Here is a 21,622-nt window from a genome sequence, read left to right as displayed (position 1 = left end):
ATTCTATAGAAATTACTTATATATAGTAACCCAGATTCCAATATAAATTTTCCACAAAGAAATCTATGTATCCAACCTTCTATATTAAGTTCTTATATGGGAATCCAGATATCCATAGTTCCCTACATGGACTCATATAAATCCACAAACTACTATGGTAATTGCTCAAGATTCTTGCGTTATTCTATACTTTTCTGTGTAAATTCTTATGGGATCCCAGGCAATCCCACTTGGATTTTTTTGATAGAATGTAGAAATTATGAAGAGACAGGTTTTAAATTTCTTATTGCTTAAGAGACATCTTTCATATACAGATTGTATATCTTACGTTATTCATAATAATTTTCTACTGGAACACAACGTCGACTATTTAAGTAATCAATGCATTAAATTTGTTCTAATAGGTCAAAAATGTATTCAGATTATGTTGTCATCATTAAATTCGACTGTGGTTCAAAGTTATTAATTTTGAATTTAACTGTATAACTCTCCTCGTTTAGAAAATCTCATAGAATCCAATAGATTCTCATAAATTCCCATAGAGATTTTATAAGAATAAATGAGTTCTACACGGAAAGAATTTTCGTATGAATATTGCCATGGTATTTATTCTCAATATTACTCTTAATCGAATAATCTTCGGCCATTATGACTGTTTTTTGAATTTACTTTTGAATTACGAAATTTTACTTTTTCAGTGAGTAAAAATCAATCAGATTTATTTTTACTCATACTTACGAGTCAAAATTACACCTAGCGGCTGTCTAAATAAATTCTCTCTAGTTCAATTTTTAATCGTCGGTTATGATAAAAAGTTGATGATCTAATTTATAAAATTTATATTGAATTACAATAAAAAATTACAATGAATAGGCTGAAATTTATATAAAAAATTTAAAAACCATCTAATTGCCTTAGAATATGAATTAATATAAATATTTTGAAAAAAAATAAAAAAAAATTGCTCGTATTGTGTTGAAAAAAAAAAAGATAACAATTTTTTTTTTTAATTTTAAAGTAAATATTAAGTTATAGAGAAATACAGAGATCGTCTTTTTTCCAAGCCTACTTTTGTGTGCGTAACATCTCAGTTTTCGCAAGCAAAATAAAAGACATTTAATCGAAGCCTATATTAACCGAAGATTAACGGAGACTTCGGAAATATTACTCTGCAGTTTAGAGTAAAAATTACTTCCATATAGATTAGAAAATTTATTCAAGTTAGAAGCAGTTTTTCATCAAAAAATTAATGGGTTTAAAAGAATGGTATATTGGGGAGTAAAAATTAATCGCATGGAGTGAAAATTAATAGATTAAGACGCGTTTTCGTTTCTCTATTCGCACTCAACTGGATAAACGGTACTATCTTTGTTGCACTTGTACAGTAAATGGGAACTTTGTCCAAGCTTTTCTCGTAAACAAATGGAAGTTATCAAAAAATTTAAGTGCACTTCGCTAGTTCATAGAGTAAAGCATCGGGTCTGTGTCTTTATTTTACGTTTAGAGCTTTTATTGCATAGAAAAGCTTGGACAAAATTATCTGATAACCGTTCTTAAGATGAGATATTCACAATAATCGATTAAATATAAGACTTTTAAAAAACTACTCAATAATAGAATAAAACATAGTCTAGTAATATTAATATTTAAACAAAAAATTCAAATTTAAAACGAAAAATACCAATTTTTTGCAACGGCCCAGGATTACTCGAAATTACAGAGTAATTTTTATCAAAAAATTCTGTCCGTGTATGAGAAGTGCTATTGTTACGTATAGCGACTTATACATACAGCTATAAGAATCTATCGGATTTTTTAAGCCGGGCTTTCGATGATAAAACAAACGTTTGAGAACCATTTTTCATTTTTTTGTCATTTGTGGTCTATCTCTTGATTAAATTTATATAAAGTTATTTGAGTTACTTACTTCGTTATCTTACAGTATTCATCTTCAATAATTAATAATTTATCATTTAGCTGTATTTAATGATTTTGTTTTTTTGAAGTTATATTTAATAAACTTGTTTTTGATATATATATATATATAGTCCACAATCAGTAATAAAAGTCAGTGAAATGTAATTACTACTGTTATTGCAGTTTCTCTTACTAAATCATATACAGTTCAAAACTTTTGATAAATATAATTTCTAATGATTAGTTATTACTCATCTACTAGTTTAAATTACTTTAATTAGAAATTATTTACACATTGATTTTTCAATAATTAAATACTCAGAAATAACTAGTGTTTAAATTCTTGGTCATCTAGATTTTCGTTTTTTCATAATTGCCAATTATTTAGTCACAAAAAATATAAGCAGATTTCCAAATCGAAAAGTAAGTATGAAGCCGCTTTAGACTCATATATTATTTTTAAGCCCCGTAAAAAAAAATTATCCATAATCTTGATTATCATATTTGATAACTATCATATATAGAGCATATATGTATTATCTATGATTTATGTACGACGGATTTTCATATATCCATGAATTATATTTCAATCCGAATTCACTCTGTCGCATCTAGTTCTGGAATTATGAGAAAAATCACTCCGCATACGGATAAGTAGAGAGTTTTTTTTCAGCGGAGTGATTATGGAGTACGTAGATTTTACTTTAATCCGTATCGACTCCGATCCAAAGATTTCATATTCAAAAAAACTCCTCTTTAAATTGAATTTTACTGCGAGGGGATTAAATAAATAAAAAATTATCCACTCTGCATTCACTCCAAGTTTAATCTGTATTTACTCTGACTGTTGCCAAAATCGAAGCAACTATTCGATTTTTCACAATCGAATAGAATCGACTGAAGACAATCGATTATGGCGATTAATCATTTCTAAACAATTGATTATTGAAATAATCACCCGACTAGAAATTATCCCCAAGCATACATTGGGACCCCATTGGGTATTGATGGGACAAGCTCAATAGGGTTATCTCTATTGGAATTTGATTGGGAACATATTGGGTTAACCCAATGCTAAAATTAATGACTCGACAATAGGTTTGCTCGATTGGGATATTTTTGAGAACTTGGCGGGGTGGCCCAACATCAAAATTAATAACTAGCTGTTGGTCTTACCCAATTAGGGAATAAATGGGAACACGTTGGGAAAACTAAACATGAAATTTATAAAAAAAAAAAAAAATTTTTCACTTTTAAAGATTAAAAAAAATTTTTAAATTCAAAATATTTACGTTTTATTCTGTATTTTACCATAAAAACGAAAAAAAAAAACTGATTAAACTTTAAAAAAAAATAAAAAAACCTTAACACTAGTAAAACGTATTTTTAATCTCTTGCAGATTATAAATTTAATTACAAACTTAAAAAAAAAACTAAAAATTTAAGGGAAAAATAATCCACATAAAATATGTACTAACTTTCATATGCTTATATATTATTATATGTAAATATAAAAATGGAATAGTCGTGTATGATAACACCAGTGATGGACGTGGCGACAAAATTTTTTTTATATTGAGATTTTATTAGGTTGGCCTAAAGTTTCTGTAGGGTGTACCCAATTGAACCCTACAGAGTGTGCCTAAATGGGAAACAGTTGGTTATATCCAATTGGGACCCAATAGGGATGACCCGATTGGAATCATCTTGGGCTATGCGTTACAACCAACGTTGGGTTCCTAATTGGGACCCAATAGGGATGACCCGATTGGAATCATCTTGGGCTATGCGTTACAACCAACGTTGGGTTCCTAATTGGGACCCAATAGGGATGACCCGATTGGAATCATCTTGGGCTATGCGTTACAACCAACGTTGGGTTCCTAATTGGGAACCCAATTGGATCACAATGGGTCTTACAACTTTTTTTCTAGTCGGGCAATTTTTTTCCCTCTCAACTTCATAGTTGCAGAATCGATAGCTTAATGATCGATTGCGTAAAATCGATTTTATAATTTTTAGTTTGACATAAAAAAACGGATCTGGGTCCAAAATCACAAATTAACAATTCATATCTGCTGTGTAAAAAAAAAAATTATATTAATATTTACTTTATATGACGGTTGATTATTTCAACGCAACGTTTAAGTTGTAGAATCATTTTAATAAAAATCGATTTTTAAAATTGATGATTTCTTTATTTTTCAAATAGTGTAAAATTTTGATCTGTAAAATTATAAATTGCCTATTCCTGACCAAAAGAAACGATTCGAAATGATTTGCGATGCTAAATTCCCCTAAGAAGAGTGACTCAAATGTATTCAAAAATATTTAAAATTTTGTTTTTCTAGTCGTTTCGAATTGTTTCTTTTAATAAGGGATCTTTAATCATTTCGTTTAAATTGTTTATCATTTGATAAGCTGTATTACTCAAAGTATTTTTATAATGTGTGAGTTCCCATACAAAGTCGCCGAGCTTCGACATTTTCCCACAGATCGACCGATGCTTGGTTTTCTAATGATTGGCCAATAAATGGCTGACTATACTGGCCCGTGCATGGTGACTTATAAAGACGGTGAACAATTAACCGCTGTTTGTTGGCCAACGGTTTGAATGAGTGCTCTTGATACCAAGCTTTGGCCGATAATTGATTGCCATGATTGGCCAATGCGTGCGACTGCCATACCGTTATCATCCGATATTTAGCCGATCTTCGGCCAATGCTTGAAAATTAGCAGCTATTCACGACCCAAGAATAGGCTGATTCTTTTTTTTGTATGAGTAGTTTAACAATTAAATATTATAAGTAAAAGATGTCTGAATTCCATCACCACCAACACAATCATAGTTAGCCTTAGTAACAATATTCATCATTTTTCTATCTAGTACCCCAAGGCTTTACTAATTCTTATCAAATGTCTTTTTAATGTCTTCAAAAAAACTGAAACGATCATCATTGCATTAGAAATTATTGAAGTTAATCGAAACGAAAATTAATTTCAGTATTGATAGTAACATCATTAAAAAAACATTTAGTTCTATTTATAAGATTTTAAGGGAAATATTTTAAAAAATTATAAAACATAGAACAATTTATATTTGAATTTTGTAGAATATTTTTTTTATTTCAATAGAGTTTGCACAAAGATTTTTGATAATAAGTTATAATTGTAGATATAAATAAATTTATGACTAAGAAGTGATTAACACTGAAACAATTATAAGTAATGTATTTGTTTTCTGTTTCTCCAGGTTCAACGTTAAAAAATAAATAAATATTTGTTAAATAATAATTTAAAAATGGAATGGATTTCACATATTTTTACAGTTCAATTGTTTATGATAATAATAACTGTAACAAATTCATATATTTTACCAAATGAAGCCTTAAACCGCAATATGAAAAATGTAACACTGTTTGTTGAAGGTCAAGAATTGTTTAATAGAACACGAAGAACAGCCGCCACAACAGAAAAAGATCGTCTTTGGGATAACGGTATTATTCCCTATGTGTTTGACGATATTTTTACTGAGTCACAAAAGAGATTAATAAAAAAAGCAATGCGAGAATGGGAGAGATCAACTTGCATAACATTTGTTGAAAAAATCCCGAGATTCCATACGAAGTTCTTGAAATTTACTCAATCAAATTGCAGGTATCTATAATTCCATAGAAATATAATTTTGCTAAACATATAAAATATTCAATTATAAATAATACTTGCAGATGTTGTTTTATATACTCACCGGATTTTCCAAATCTAAAACTAATAAGTTTACACAAGGAGTGTGTCGACTTTCCGATTATTCTTCATGAATTGGGACACGCAATTGGTTTTGAACATGAACACAATCGTCCAGACCGTGATGAATATGTTTATATCATTGATCGTAACATACATCCAGGTATTTATAAACGAAAAGAAAATTATGGCGATGGTTCCCATAATTTTGTAAAATTTTTTCCTATACCAGTATAGGAACTACGACCATAAATTGTGAGAGCAGTTCCTATAATTATAGGAATGTTTTCCATAATTATAGGAATAGTTTCTATAATTATGGGAATGCTACCCATACCAGGGAATGATACCCATAGGAATGGTTCCCATAATTTATAGGAAGACTTCCTACAATATTATGGGAATCATTCCTATAAATTATTATCATATTCCTATAAATTATAGGAACCATTCCTATAACATTATAGAAATGGTTCTCATAATGCAATCAGAATATTTCATATACCATTATAGAAATCATTCTGATAATATTATGGGAAAGGTTCTCATACTATCTTAAAAAAATCCGGTTTTCACGACAAGTCGATTATAGAGCACAACTTCTACCGCTTCGCGTCCGAGGCGTGCAATATTTTTTTACAGAAAAGTATAGAAATCACTTCTACAATTCACAGAAATATTACTAAACATGAAAACAAAAATTCAAACATTGAAAAAAAATCGTATTTGGCAAAAAAATTTTTAACAGAAATTTTTTGTCAACGCACAACACTCAAGAAAATTCAAATTTTAGAAATAAAAAATTTTAATTTTGATAAAATCCCAAATTTTGAAAACATTTCTACACTATTTTAAATAGGAACCCCATAATAAATAGGAACTATCCCTATAATAGTATGGCTACAGTTCCTATATCATTATGGGGAATATTCCCATAATGCATGGGGACACTTCCCATAATTATCTTTCCATGTACACTTGAGCTTATGTTCAAAGTGACCGATTCTGTTTTTAAAATGTGACTAAAAACTCATGATTATTAAAATAATTTTCTCTGTTAAATTATAATAAATATTGATTTGAGTTTTATAAGTGTCATTGAAAAAAAGGTGTTCCTCCTACGTGATTATTGTATTATAAGATATATGTTATAAGCATATGATCAGTACAGAACAAAATCCATTAATTAATATGTTTTACTTGCTTGATAAAGATGATGCAGAAGAGTTTATGAAACTATCACATGATGAAATGGAAACATTCAATCAAACTTATGATTATCAATCGGTGATGCACTACCCTGAAGATTCATTTTCGGTTGACTGGAGGCTAAAAACAATAATCCCGAAGCAAAAAAATGAACAGGAAGTCCCAGCTATTGGAAACAAAAATGAACTCAGTTTGGGTGATATTGCTACAACTAATATTTTGTACCAGTGTCCCAGTAATATTTCATTTTTTAAATATGATAATCAGTGTTTTATATTAATTTGAATCGTTGCATAATATTCAAAGTATGTAATCATGCGTTGAATAACTATTTGATTTGTTTTTTAGAATGTGGAGAAACATTGTATGAGCCCAGTGGTTTTTTTAGGTCGCCAATAAACCCACATGGAGCATTGGTGGGTGTCGAACGTTGTGAATGGAGAATAAAGGCTGCTAGAAGTGAAAAAATTGAACTTTATATTACAGCATTAAGTATTTACGAGAGCCCTGACTGTACAATTGATTATTTGGAATTAAAAAATGGTTATGATACTAATAGTAACAAATCAGGTCCGTTTGTTTTTGATATGTTATAATTGGTTAATAACAATTATGCTATTTAATAATTTAATATTATTATTTGTGATGATAAAAACTTAATGAATAAATTATTTTTTTAGCTTATCGTTATTGTGGCAATATTTACGTAGTCAAGTTTGTTACTAGTAATTATTTGATACTGACATATGTGAAAACTAGTGACCCAAGTACTTACAACAGTTTTCTAGTTGATTACAAGGCTATTTGCGGAGGTGATATTGACATCGAGAAAGATAGACCTTTCAATATAGAATCGACAAATTATCCTGACGAGTATCCGCCAAATAGACGGTGTATTTGGTACTTTACAGCACCAGATAATCATCGTATAGCAATGAAGATCAATTACTTTGCTCTTGAAATGAGTGATGGTTGTACAAATGATTTTCTTGAAATAAGCGACGGCAATGATAAACACGCAGCTCTTATTGGACTCTATTGCGGTATCAAAGACCCGTGGCAAGTTAATTCAACAGATAATAAATTGTCGGTTGTATTCGTGAGTAATGAAATAAATCAGGATTATGGATTTTCAGCCACGTTAATAGCTCTACCTATGAATAGTTAATTTACTAAATTGTATTTATGAGGCTAACTAAATAAAATGACCACTTTAATAGCTTAGTGATTTTGATTGATATTTTCAATCATATCCTGAGCGACGAGAAGTGTGATTTTGTTCTTTTAATATATTAACATAATATGCATGTATACCTTGCTTACTACCATTGATCTTGTTATCAATCATTATCAAAGTTGCACTATAAAACGTTCAAAATAAAAAAGTTGCAATAACTGAAAAAAATTTTTATCATTTAACTGAACCTTTTATCTTATGTCCATACATTCATACATCAATTAATTAATTTTTTGTTCATAAGTATCCGACTAATAGACTTTTAATCTGTTCTTTTGTTCATGTACGCGTATTAATAGACGAGAGACATAGAAATCCAAATACCCTTGATTCTATAGAAATTACTTATATATAGTAACCCAGATTCCAATATAAATTTTCCACAAAGAAATCTATGTATCCAACCTTCTATATTAAGTTCTTATATGGGAATCCAGATATCCATAGTTCCCTACATGGACTCATTTAAATCCACAAACTACTATGGTAATTGCTCAAGATTCTTGCGTTATTCTATACTTTTCTGTGTCAATTCTTATGGGATCCCAGGCAATCGCACTTGGATTTTTTTGATAGAATGTAGAAATTATGAAGAGACAGGTTTTAAATTTCTTATTGCTTAAGAGACATCTTTCATATACAGATTCTATATCTTACGTTATTCATAATAATTTGCTACTGGAACACAACGTCGACTATTTAAGTAATCAATGCATTAAATTTGTTGTAATAGGTCAAAAATGTATTCAGATTATGTTGTCATCACTAACTCCGATTGTGGTTCAAAGTTATTAATTTTGAATTTAACTGTATAACTCTTTTGTTAATAAAACAATTCTTTGAAAACTATTTTTAATTTTTTTATGATATATGGTTTATTGTCTGATTAAATGTTTATAAAGTTATTTCAGTAACTTACATTACATTATCTTGCAGTGCTCATCTTCAGTAATAAATAATTTATTGTTTAGATGTATTTAATTATTTTATTTTCTTGAACTTAATCTTTATTTCTTTTATTGTTTCTATCTTTAATCCACAATCAGTAATAAAGGTCGTTAAAATCCAATTGTTTTATTACTACCCGAAGTTCCTTCAACTTAATCATATAGCTCAAAACTATTTATAAATATTTTTTTTATAGATTAGTTTTGCTCGTCTATTATAATTTTAATTCTTTTATTAAAAATTCAGTCATACATTGATTTTCTAATAAGTACATACGTAGAAAGAACTAGTGTCTAGATTCTTAATTATCAAATTTTTTCTATTTTCATAATTGTTAATTATTCAGCCAAAAGAAATATAAGCCAATTAAAAAATTGAAAAGTAAGTATTAAGCAGCTTTTGTCATATATATTATTTCCAAGCCCCATAAGAAAAAAAAATATATATATTCGTATATGATAATTATGAATTTTCTTTCAATCCAAATCCACTGTGTAACTCGGAAGCTTGGAGATTTGAAAAAAATTACTCTGCAGATATGCCGTATATTCATAGAAAAAAAAATGTAGTAAATTTTACAAAAAATATGAAAATAATAACTAAATTTAGATAGTCATCTGAAAACGCTTAACATTTATATGGAAAATTCATAAACTGATTTTAGAGTACTTATTACACGGAAAGAAAATTATGGGAAGTGCTCCTATGTATTATGGGAATAGTTCCCATAATGATATAGGAACTGTAGCCATACTATTCTATGGATAGTTTCTATATATTATGGGAACCATCCCTATAATAGAATGGGTACAGTTCCAATACCATTATGGAAACCATTTTCATAATGGTATGAAAATAATTACTATACTAATATGGGAACAATCCCATAATATTATGGGAATTATTCCCATAATGTAATGGGAACCATCCTTATAATATAAAAATTTTTTTTTGCAAAACAAAGTAGAAATTTTCTCAAAATTTGGAATTTTATCGAAATTTAAATTTTTGTTTCCAAAATTTTAACTTTCTTGAATATTCTGCGCTGACAAAAAATTTATGTTAAAAATTTTGATGTTTTTTTTTGCCAAATACAATTTTTTTTTAATGTTTTAATTTCGATTTTTATGTTTAATAACATTTCCATGTATTGTAGAAGTGATTTCTATACTTTTCTGTAAATTTATATTTATATGATAGTATGGGAACCATTCCCATCATATTATAAGAATGATTTCTATAATGGTATAGGAAATATTTCAACTGCATTATGGGAACCATTCCTATAATGTTATAGAATGGTTCCTATAATTTATGGGAATGGATCCTATAATTTATAGGAAGACTTCTTATAATATTATAGGAATTATTCCTATAATATTATAAGAAGTCTTCCTATAAATTATATGAACCATTCCTATAATGTTATAGAATGGTTCCTATAATTTATGGGAATGGATCCTATAATTTATAGAAATAGTTCCTATTATAGGAATAATTCCTATAATATTATAAGAAGTCTTCCTATAAATTATATGGACCATTCCTATAATGTTATAGAATGGTTCCTATAATTTATAGAAATAGTTCCTATTATAGGAATAATTCCTATAATATTATAAGAAGTCTTCCTATAAATTATATGAACCATTCTTATAATGTTATAGAATGGTTCCTATAATTTATGGGAATGGATCCTATAATTTATAGAAGTAGTTCCTATTATAGTAGTAATTCCTATAATATTATAAGAAGTCTTCCTATAAATTATATGAACCATTCCTATAATGTTATAGAATGGTTCCTATAATTTATGGGAATGGATCCTATAATTTATAGAAATAGTTCCTATTATAGGAATAATTCCTATAATATTATAAGAAGTCTTCCTATAAATTATATGGACCATTCCTATAATGTTATAGAATGGTTCCTATAATTTATAGAAATAGTTCCTATTATAGGAATAATTCCTATAATATTATAAGAAGTCTTCCTATAAATTATATGAACCATTCTTATAATGTTATAGAATGGTTCCTATAATTTATGGGAATGGATCCTATAATTTATAGAAGTAGTTCCTATTATAGGAATAATTCCTATAATATTATAAGAAGTCTTCCTATAAATTATATGAACCATTCCTATAATGGTATAGAATGGTTCCTATAATTTATGGGAATAGATCCTATAATTTATAGAAATAGTTCCTATTATAGGAATAATTCCTATAATATTATAAGAAGTCTTCCTATAAATTATATGAACCATTCCTATAATGGTATCGGTAGCATTCCCATAATTATAAGAACTATTCCATAATTCATGGTCGTAATTCCTATGCTGGTATAGGAAAAAATTTCACAAAATTATTGGAACCATTCCCATAATTTTCTTACCGTGTATAATAAAATTTGTATGTTAAATATGAAGTTTTGAAAATCCGATTATTTATAGTTACAACTCTTTTAGTATTTTCTTATATACTCTGGTTATGGAAAATTTTTTTATACTTCATTAGTAAACTTGACTATATATCTACTAAATTTGACTATCCCATTTAGTAAATTTTACAATACATTTACCCAAAAAATTAAAGGGACAAGAAAATTTTATAAATTTTTTAGTGATTTTTGAAAGGCTGTATTTTCGTAAAGAATAATCGTATCGAAAAAATAAAAAAAGCAAATTGAAGCTTGAAATCTCTAGTTTAAAGATCTTTCAGCAAAATAATTTTTTGACCGACGATTTTTGCGAAATCATAAGAAATAGCTCGAGACAAAATTTTTCTAAATTTTTTGGTTTTTTTTTTTTTCGAGTCTACGGGAGAGGGAAAATTTTTTCAAAAAAATCAATTGATGGCTTGTTTAGGAAATTTATTCAACTACAGTTTGCTTTTTTTGTTTCTTTGTACGACGATTTGCTGTTATCAGCCTTAATGAAAAAGGTTTTTTTTGTCTTTGATTATCGATATCTCAGCGACTAATGGTCACACAGTAATTTTGAGGGCAGCTTTAGAAAATTTTCATCCTTAATATCAATTTGAAAAACCTACAAAAAATAGACTTTTTATGGTTTTTTAGTAAATCAACCGCTGCTTTAAGAATTTTAGTAAAAACGAGTAATGTTGCCGGGTTATTTAACAGCTTAATGAACTGTGTTAGTAATTTTTACTACAATATTGTAATTTTAACTATATTTTTTCTCCGTGTGTGTAATTAGAGAGTTTTTTCAGCGGAGTGATTTCGGAATATGTAGATTTTATTTTAATCCATATCGACGTCGACCCAGAGTTTTAATATTTTAAAAAACACCTGGTTGAAGTGAACTTCACTCCGAGAAGCTTTAGTAAAAAAAAAATCATCCACCCTAAATTTACTCTGGACTTAATCTGCATTCACTCCACAAGTTTTTGTACAGTGTAAGATTTATTTTTCACGAGGTGTTAAGTATCTGTTATTAAATAACAGGATTTTTTGCGGGGCCCATTTTGCGTCCCTTCCCCATATGTTTAATAGACTTTTAATCATAAACAGAAAAATTTACATTTAAGTTTTATGAAATATTTTTTTATTGCAATAGAGATTCAACAAAGATTTTTTAATGATAAGTTATAATTGCAGATGTAAATAAATTAATGAGTAAGAACTGATTAAGCCTGATTAAACAAAACGATTTGTGACGATTAAAATGATTAAAAATTAATCGTCATAATCGTCATGAATTTTCAGATTTAACCGTCCCAAATGATCAAAAGACGATTTATTATTTTACGATTAAAAACGATTAATGACGATTAAAATTTCAAATCGTCTTTAATCTTTATTAGAAAAATTTAATCGTTTTTAATTGCAATTGACGATTTATGACGATTAATGACGATTTAAAACGATTAAAACAGTTATAATCGTCACAAATCGTTTTGTTTAATCAAGGAACACTGGAATAATTATAAGTAATGTATTTGTTTTCTGTTTCTCCAGGTTCAACGTTAAAAAATAAATAAATATTTGTTAAATAATAATTTAAAAATGGAATGGATTTTACATATTTTTACAGTTCAATTGTTTATGATAATAATAACTGTAACAAATTCATATATTTTACGAAATGGAGGCTTCAACCGCAATGTGAAAAAAATAACACTGCTTGGTGAAGATCAAGAATTGTTTAATAGAACACGAAGAACAGCAACCACAACAGAAAAAGATCGTCTTTGGGATAAGGGTGTTATTCCCTATGAATTCGACAATATTTTTACTGAATCACAACAGAGATTAATAAAAAAAGCAATGCAAGAATGGGAGAGATCAACTTGCATAACATTTGTTGAAAGAATCCCGAGATTCCATACGAAGTTCTTGAAATTTACTCAATCAAATTGCAGGTATCTATAATTCCATAGAAATATAATTTTGCTAAACATATAAAATATTCAATTATAAATAATACTTGCAGATGTTGTTTTATATACTCACCGGATTTTCCAAATCTAAAACTAATAAGTTTACACAAGGAGTGTGTCGACTTTCCGATTATTCTTCATGAATTGGGACACGCAATTGGTTTTGAACATGAACACAATCGTCCAGACCGTGATGAATATGTTTATATCATTGATCGTAACATACATCCAGGTATTTATAAACGAAAAGAAAATTATGGCGATGGTTCCCATAATTTTGTAAAATTTTTTCCTATACCAGTATAGGAACTACGACCATAAATTGTGGGAGCAGTTCCTATAATTATAGGAATCTTTTCCATAATTATAGGAATAGTTTCTATAATTATGGGAATGCTACCCATACCAGGGAATGATACCCATAGGAATGGTTCCCATAATTTATAGGAAGACTTCCTACAATATTATGGGAATCATTACTATAAATTATTATCATATTCCTATAAATTATAGGAACCATTCCTATAACATTATAGGAATAGTTCTCATAATGCAATCAGAATATTTCATATACCATTATAGAAATCATTCTTAATAATCAATCGTGATTATTGTATTATAAGATATATGTTATAACCATATGATCAGTACAGAACAAAATCCATTAATTAATATGTTTTACTTGCTTGATAAAGATGATGCAGAAGAGTTTATGAAACTAACACATGATGAAATAGAAACATTCAATCAAACTTATGATTATCAATCGGTGATGCACTACCCTGAAGATTCATTTTCGGTTGACTGGAGGCTAAAAACAATAATCCCGAAGCAAAAAAATGAACAGGAAGTCCCAGCTATTGGAAACAAAAATGAACTCAGTTTGGGTGATATTGCTACAACTAATATTTTGTACCAGTGTCCCAGTAATATTTTATTTTTTAAATATGATAATCAGTGTTTTATATTAATTTGAATCGTTGCATAATATTCAAAGTATGTAATCGTGCGTTGAATAACTATTTGATTTGTTTTTTAGAATGTGGAGAAACATTGTATGAGCCCAGTGGTTTTTTTAGGTCGCCAATAAACCCACATGGAGCATTGGTGGGTGTCGAACGTTGTGAATGGAGAATAATGGCTGCTAGGAGTGAAAAAATTGAACTTTATATTACAGCATTAAGTATTTACGAGAGCCCTGACTGTACAATTGATTATTTGGAATTAAAAAATGGTTATGAGACTAATAGTAACAAATCAGGTTCGTTTGTTTTTGATATGTTATAATTGGTTAATAACAATTATGCTATTTAATAATTTAATATTATTATTTGTGATGATAAAAACTTAATGAATTAATTTTTTTTTAGCTTATCGTTATTGTGGCAATATTTACGTAGCCAAGTTTGTTACTAGTAATTATTTGATACTGACATATGTGAAAACTAGTGACCCAAGTACTTACAACAGTTTTCTAGTTGATTACAAGACTATTTGCGGAGGTGATATTGACATTGAGAAAGATACACCTCTCAGTATAGAATCGACGAATTATCCTGATAAGTATCCGCCAAATAGACGGTGCATTTGGTACTTTTCAGCACCAGCTAATCATCGTATAGCAATGAAGATCAATTACTTTGCTCTTGAAATGAGTGATGGTTGTACAAATGATTTTCTTGAAATAAGCGACGGCAATGATAAACACGCAGCTCTTATTGGACTTTATTGTGGTATCAAATACCCGTGGCAAGTTAATTCAACGGATAATAAATTGTCAGTTGTATTTGTAAGTAATGAAATAACTCAGGATTATGGATTTTCAGTCACGTTAATAGCTCTGCCTATAAATAGTTAATTCACTAAATTATATTTATGAGGCTACCTAGACAAAATGGCCACTTTAATGCTATCATATTAGTTTATAGATTTTTGAATAATATTATTAATTATATTCAGAGCGACGAGACAGCAATTTTTTTCTTTTAATATGTTCTTATAATATTTACGTCTCCGTTACTTACTACCATTAATCTTGATATAAATCATTTTTAAAGTTGCATTATAAACTGTTAAAGATAAAAAAAGTTGTAATAACAGAAAATAATTTTCATCATTTCATTCAACCTATCATCTAATGTAGATATCCGACTAGAAACTTTGGTGAGGCTTGCCGAAAAATTAGTTTGGCCCGAACTAGGTTTTCCTAACTGAGGCAAGCCTAATTCGTATCTTACCAGATCTTCATAAAGAAAAACGAACATTGGCATGCCGAAAAATTTACAGATTAGATTGTGATTCTGAAACTCTGTAGTGTTGCCGAATCACGGCATACTATTAAGAATCCCTGACTAGTAGGTAGCAATGGCTATCTAAGGTTTGCTCAAGTTTGGTATGCTACACGGAAAAAATCCTGTTGTTGCGACTTAATAGTAAAATATAGTTGCACAGTAAAAAATTTTGCGGCATTGCGTCAAAAAACTTAGTGTTAAATATTTAATAGTTTTATGTGTACATTCAACATTTATTCTGTTAAATTAACACAAAAAAGAGGGAACTGTTTGGACTTAGTAACTCTCGAATCAGGGAAAAAAGCTTATGGAGGGCAGACTTATGATGAGTAATCGACTGTTTTGTTATTTCGGTAAAAAGGTTTGGATGGTGTTTTATTAGATTTTCTATTTTAAAAGTAAGATATAACTCTGATTGAATTTTCTTAGCATAAAAAATTTGGTGGCCCTGAAAAGGGCCGTTTGGTTTAATGGTTTTCGATGTTAAAATAATTTAAGCACGTTCTCCTCGAATACGACGAGCCAATTGAATGTCCTTAGGCATGATGGTGACACGCTTGGCGTGGATGGCACAGAGGTTGGTGTCCTCAAAAAGACCAACGAGGTAAGCTTCGCTAGCTTCTTGCAGAGCCATAACAGCTGAGCTCTGGAATCTCAGATCAGTCTTGAAGTCTTGAGCGATTTCACGAACCAGTCGTTGAAATGGTAATTTACGAATAAGCAACTCTGTGCTCTTCTGGTAACGACGGATTTCTCGGAGAGCAACAGTCCCAGGACGGTAACGGTGAGGTTTTTTGACTCCTCCGGTTGCTGGCGCGCTCTTACGAGCGGCTTTCGTAGCCAGTTGTTTGCGTGGAGCTTTTCCACCAGTTGACTTACGGGCAGTTTGCTTAGTACGAGCCATGGCGAGTAAAAACTTTCCGACAGGTAACGATACGTTAGAAAGCAGAAGACAAAATGATCAAGGTGGAGCCCGATTTTGCCTTTTTGTCAACTTGCCAAACACCTGGAGCATTCTGGTTCGTGAATTTTTTGTAGAAGGGATGTGATCGTACATACCTGTGATTGGTTCAAAACCAAGAGTAGGGGAAGAATTACCTGTTAATTCGAACTGAATAAAACAGGTAATTCTGAGATTGTCTATATAAAGGTACACTTCAATTGGAATTTGACATTTTACGTTTAACTTTCGTTGCGTTCACATCTAAGTTTTCTCAGTGATCATCATGACTGGTCGTGGTAAGGGAGGAAAAGGATTGGGAAAAGGAGGAGCCAAGCGTCATCGTAAAGTTCTGCGTGATAACATCCAGGGTATCACCAAACCAGCAATCCGTCGTCTGGCTCGTCGTGGTGGAGTCAAACGTATCTCTGGTCTCATTTACGAAGAAACTCGTGGAGTACTGAAGGTATTCCTTGAGAACGTTATTCGTGATGCTGTCACTTATACTGAACACGCCAAACGTAAGACTGTCACCGCTATGGATGTTGTCTACGCATTGAAACGTCAAGGCCGTACTCTCTACGGTTTTGGTGGTTAATTTTACTTATCTACAGCTTCAATCAATAAACAAAACGGCCCTTTTCAGGGCCACCAAATTTTTCACACGTTGGAAATTATTCAAGTTTAAATATTATTAAATATACACATAATTATGATAGATACGCCTACAGACATAGTATCTTGAATTACCTCGGTAAAAGTCTCAAAATACATTCGATTTTTGAAATTATAGATTCTACACTGTAATTACACTTTAAATTTAAATATTTACTGATAGTCCATGTGAAATCTACATAGTATGATTTTATCGTTGCAAAGTAGTTTTATAAGTTTACTTTTAAAAAATCGAATATTTTGAATTTTCAATAGTAGGGGAAGGGGAGGAAGGGGGCCCTAAACGTTTGGGGACCCATTTCACCCCCAAATCATTCAAAATTTTAGAAGGCTCATTTTGGCCTCAGGGGCCCATTCCCCCCCCCCCTCTCCTAACAATTGAAGGGATCATTCTGGTTTAAATGCTCAAAAAAAATACTATACATTTTAAAATTTTTTTACGAATTTATTATTATAGATATTGATCTAAAATATATTGAGTTGAAATAATACACCCTTAAAATACATGAAATAATTCTTTTATAATTATTTTGCACACTTTTTAGACCGAAAAATAACAGGCAAAAAATAGATGTCGCTGATAGCATTTTGATATCCCGATAACGACTCATCTAAAATAAAAAATTTTAAAATGCTTGAATTCAGTATGACTGTGGCTCTCACGAGTTCTATCGATATTTATATTCATTGATAAATAATAAAATGGCTAACATTTAAAAAAAGAACAATAAGAGTTGTTTTGAGAAAAACTCGTTTAAAATTTTCTTAAATAATAATTTGTGAAAAAGTTTAACCTCAACTTAATCAGCGATGCCTTCTTTCTCTTTAAAAAATGATTTTTTCAACTCCAGCCTTCTTTTACTTTGTTCTGACCTCTTTGAAGCAAGCAGCTGTTTGAATGAATAAAGGCAGGGAGAAAAAATTATGCCGTTCTAGACTTTTCCACAATATTTTTAGATACTCATTCTTTCGAAAAATGTAAAAAAAAAATGATCCTGAAGTTAGCCCACGTCTAATAATTTTTAAATTTTTTCAAAAGGATAATTTATAAAAAAAATAAAAATATGCACGTATAGAAATTTAAAAAAACTTCACGTGCAATTTTTTAAAATATTTTTCTTTTTGATAGTCGTCGGCTAATTTCAGTATTGTAATAAACAATCGGTTTTTTTTTTTGGAAAATTATAAACCAGGATATGTTAAAAATTACTAAGCATTTAAAAATTGAAATTTTTGATAAGAAATAACCCCTGCATTATTACCTGCTTAGATAATATATTTACATAAGTCGCTCTGAATTACTTATATAAATAATTGCAATTATTACAGCCTCGAAATGTAAAAATTACATGTTTTGTGCTGTGAATATTACACAAGTCAATTTACAGAGAAATTTCTGTAAACTTCAGACTTGTCTGTAATGTCTACAGAACTGTTCTTTCTGTGCATGAATTATGCCTGGTTATAAATACTGATTGAAAAGAATTGAGAAGCAGTTACTCCATGCAAACTGTATAACTATATATACAAACGAACGAATTCAAATTTTATCATTTTAAATTCTTTTCAATCAATATTTTTAGACAGGGATTGTTTAAGGCCATAGTGTGTCAAAGTAATTAAACTAAATTCAACTTAAAGAGTATTTTACGTTTTGAAAAATTTGTTTGGCCCTGAAAAGGGCCGTTTTATTTTTAAATATTTATATGAGTAGATTATGAATTTATTTTCTTGTTGCAGGTGCTTTCCTAGCTGCAGCTTTAGGTGTTTTTGGTGCAGCGACTTTTTTAGGTTTAGGTGATTTAGGTTTAGCTGTTGGACCTTTGACTGCTTTCTTGGCTTTTGGTGCAGCGGATTTAGGTTTAGCTGGAGCTTTAGCAGGAACTGGTTTTTTTGCTGCAGCTGGTTTCTTCACTGCTGTCTTCTTAGGAGCAGCAGCTTTCTTTGCTGGAGATTTGGCTTCTGCAGTCTTCTTAGCAGCTAGTTTCTTAGCCGCTGCAGGTTTCTTCGGAGCAGCTTTTTTCACACCTGTAGCTTTTGGTTTGGATGCAGCTTTTTCAACTGGAAGTTTGAATGACCCAGAAGCACCTTTTCCTTTAGTTTGAACCAGAGCTCCTTTGGTAACAGCTGCCTTCAAGAACTTTTTGATGAACGGCGCTTGTTTTTCAACATCGACCTTGTAGGTCGCAGCGATGTACTTCTTGATAGCCTGAAGAGATGATCCTCCACGTTCACCAAGAGTTTTTATGGCAGTTTTTACCATATCAGCAGTGCTCGGATGGGTTGGCTTTGCCGCTGGCTTTCTGGCTTTCGGTGCTGCTTTTTTAGGAGCGTCGACCTTGGCAACAGTCTTCTCCTCAACCGGAGCTGGAGACACAGATGTTTCAGTCATCGTGACAAAATTAACGCGTATTACTTTTTTCGGATATTAAAATATTAGTTTCAATAAACTGACACTTATATAATGAGGCGCTGCCGTCCGAACACATTGATCCAACACTTTTGCGCGGACCATGGAGAAAGACTGCCGCACTTCTCACCAAAATCATGTCGATAAATTTTACGCAACAGCCTTCAAACCTCATATTTATTTAAAATTTATTAAATATAAGGATCAAAATTTACTGCCAAAATTATTTTTTTCCTCCGTCAAAAAGTTTCAGGACAATTTATAAGGACTCGTACACTTTGTGAGATTTAAAGATAAGAAATAAATTGATATTTAACTAAGACACTATGACTCTTGTAACCGTGTATATTGCTCTAATAACGTTAATAAACAATGATGTAAACTTATGATTGTTATAAATATAATTTTTAAATATAGTTTAATGTTCATTAAGTCAAAATAAATTTTTATATTTATCAAAAAAACTATTGTTATTTGAAGTTTTAATTTATATATCTGTCCATCACGAACGAGATGTACGTTCAAATTATATTTCATATTTGAGTAGGAATAAAGTTTGAAAATCTATTGTTTGAATTTGCCGGAAAAATATTTAAATTATTTTTGCTTAACTCAGTAAAAAATTTTTGTTTCAAACTCAAATATGTCTCAGAATTATCCTAAATTTTTGGTTTATGTAGTATCCGTATACGAAAAGAATATATCCGGGTGAAATCGAATAAATGCGACGTAAATAAAAATACATGTCGTAGATATTCAATTTCGTCCGGATATTTATTTTTTTCATAATGGAGATTTATAATTCTGTGCAAAATAGTTATAAAGATATAAATATATAATCATTTCAAAGCTAAAAATTTGTAGTGGCTGAATCTCGAACGAAAAAAAATACTTGAAATAATTTTTCTTTGTTATTTTTGAGAATTGAGATGGAAAACAATTTAAGGATAAGTTTAACCCGTTTTCGATAATCGATATGCATAAAAAAAAAACAAATTAGTTTGGTACTGATGTAATTAACTGAAAGCATATTAGCTTCATCTCACATTTTTTTTATTTCTCTGGAATGATTTATTTTTGTTCCATAACACGAGAAATAAAAGAAGATGACTTTTCATTAAAATAATCAGAATTTTCATCTTTTCAATGCAACTAACAGACTTGCACCATAAAAAATATTGGGTTTAATTTATGGAGTTTCTTATAGAGAATCTGTGTATTGAAAACAGTCTGTACAAAATTGTTCTTTCTTTTTAACACAGATCATTGATGTCAAATTGACGTTTAAAAAATGTTGATTTAAAATTCGGTTTTCTACAAATTCCTTTATGGGAGTTCATATAACTTTTACCATAAATATTGTGGTAATTTGAAGGCTACAATTAGAAAATATTACTTATGTAGGGCGAGGACAAAATAGGCCCCTTAGAAATAAGGGCTTATAATCCTCAATTGTTCTCATTTGTTTTACTTCTTTCTAGCCCCTTACATGTATTTGGTCTCAATGTGTTGCGCCTGCTGACACTTCTTTTTGATATTAAATATTTTTACCCCTCTCACTTTTTCTAGTCTTCTGTCATTCATACGTGATCAGCGTGCTTCAAAAATAAAAATTTAAATTTAGGGCAAAATGGGCCTTCTAAAAAATCTACTAAAATTGAGTTATTAATTTATTTTGTCTTAAAAGCTTATTAATAAATTTTTTAGAACACACAGTAAAAAAGGATTCGTCAAAATTGACACTTTCGTGTGTAAAACGATCGATTGACACTTATTTATATGTTATTTCAACGTACGTCGTTTGTTTTGAAAAAATTACACTCGTGTATATTAAAAGTAACAC

The 21,622-nt window shown here is 29.8% G+C and overlaps 5 protein-coding genes across 5 annotated transcripts; 3 read left to right on the top strand and 2 right to left on the bottom strand.

Annotated features, from left to right (window-relative positions):
* Window positions 1-5,275: 5,275 nt before the first annotated feature.
* LOC103573573 (dorsal-ventral patterning protein tolloid-like) lies at window positions 5,276-8,189 on the top strand. The gene is made up of 5 exons (XM_014439684.2): window positions 5,276-5,574; window positions 5,646-5,824; window positions 6,875-7,105; window positions 7,219-7,440; window positions 7,551-8,189. Exons 1-5 carry the CDS (start codon window positions 5,318-5,320, stop codon window positions 8,036-8,038), a joined length of 1,377 nt encoding a protein of 458 aa, XP_014295170.2. The 5' UTR covers window positions 5,276-5,317; the 3' UTR covers window positions 8,039-8,189.
* A 4,979-nt stretch (window positions 8,190-13,168) lies between these two features.
* Window positions 13,169-14,271, top strand: LOC103579214 (bone morphogenetic protein 1 homolog; the record flags this gene model as incomplete). Its single annotated transcript, XM_014439653.2, has 4 exons — window positions 13,169-13,188; window positions 13,236-13,445; window positions 13,517-13,695; window positions 14,159-14,271. Coding segments are annotated over exons 1-4 (522 nt in total), but the record flags the coding sequence as incomplete, so codon positions are not given.
* A 1,913-nt stretch (window positions 14,272-16,184) lies between these two features.
* Window positions 16,185-16,661, bottom strand: LOC103573540 (histone H3). The gene has a single exon (XM_008552683.1). It carries the CDS (start codon window positions 16,656-16,658, stop codon window positions 16,248-16,250), a length of 411 nt encoding a protein of 136 aa, XP_008550905.1. The 5' UTR covers window positions 16,659-16,661; the 3' UTR covers window positions 16,185-16,247.
* Window positions 16,662-16,977: 316 nt separating this feature from the next.
* Window positions 16,978-17,292, top strand: LOC103573539 (histone H4). Its single transcript, XM_008552681.2, has one exon. It carries the CDS (start codon window positions 16,981-16,983, stop codon window positions 17,290-17,292), a length of 312 nt encoding a protein of 103 aa, XP_008550903.1. The 5' UTR covers window positions 16,978-16,980.
* Window positions 17,293-17,858: 566 nt separating this feature from the next.
* On the bottom strand, window positions 17,859-19,810 carry LOC103573538 (histone H1). Its single transcript, XM_008552680.2, has one exon. It carries the CDS (start codon window positions 19,759-19,761, stop codon window positions 19,093-19,095), a length of 669 nt encoding a protein of 222 aa, XP_008550902.1. The 5' UTR covers window positions 19,762-19,810; the 3' UTR covers window positions 17,859-19,092.
* Between the last annotated feature and the right edge of the window lie 1,812 nt (window positions 19,811-21,622).

This window comes from Microplitis demolitor, chromosome 2 (assembly GCF_026212275.2).
Source record: "Microplitis demolitor isolate Queensland-Clemson2020A chromosome 2, iyMicDemo2.1a, whole genome shotgun sequence".
Lineage (NCBI taxonomy): Eukaryota > Metazoa > Arthropoda > Insecta > Hymenoptera > Braconidae > Microplitis > Microplitis demolitor.
Note: the sequence above shows the minus strand (reverse complement) of the source record. Positions and strands in the feature narration are given on the sequence as shown.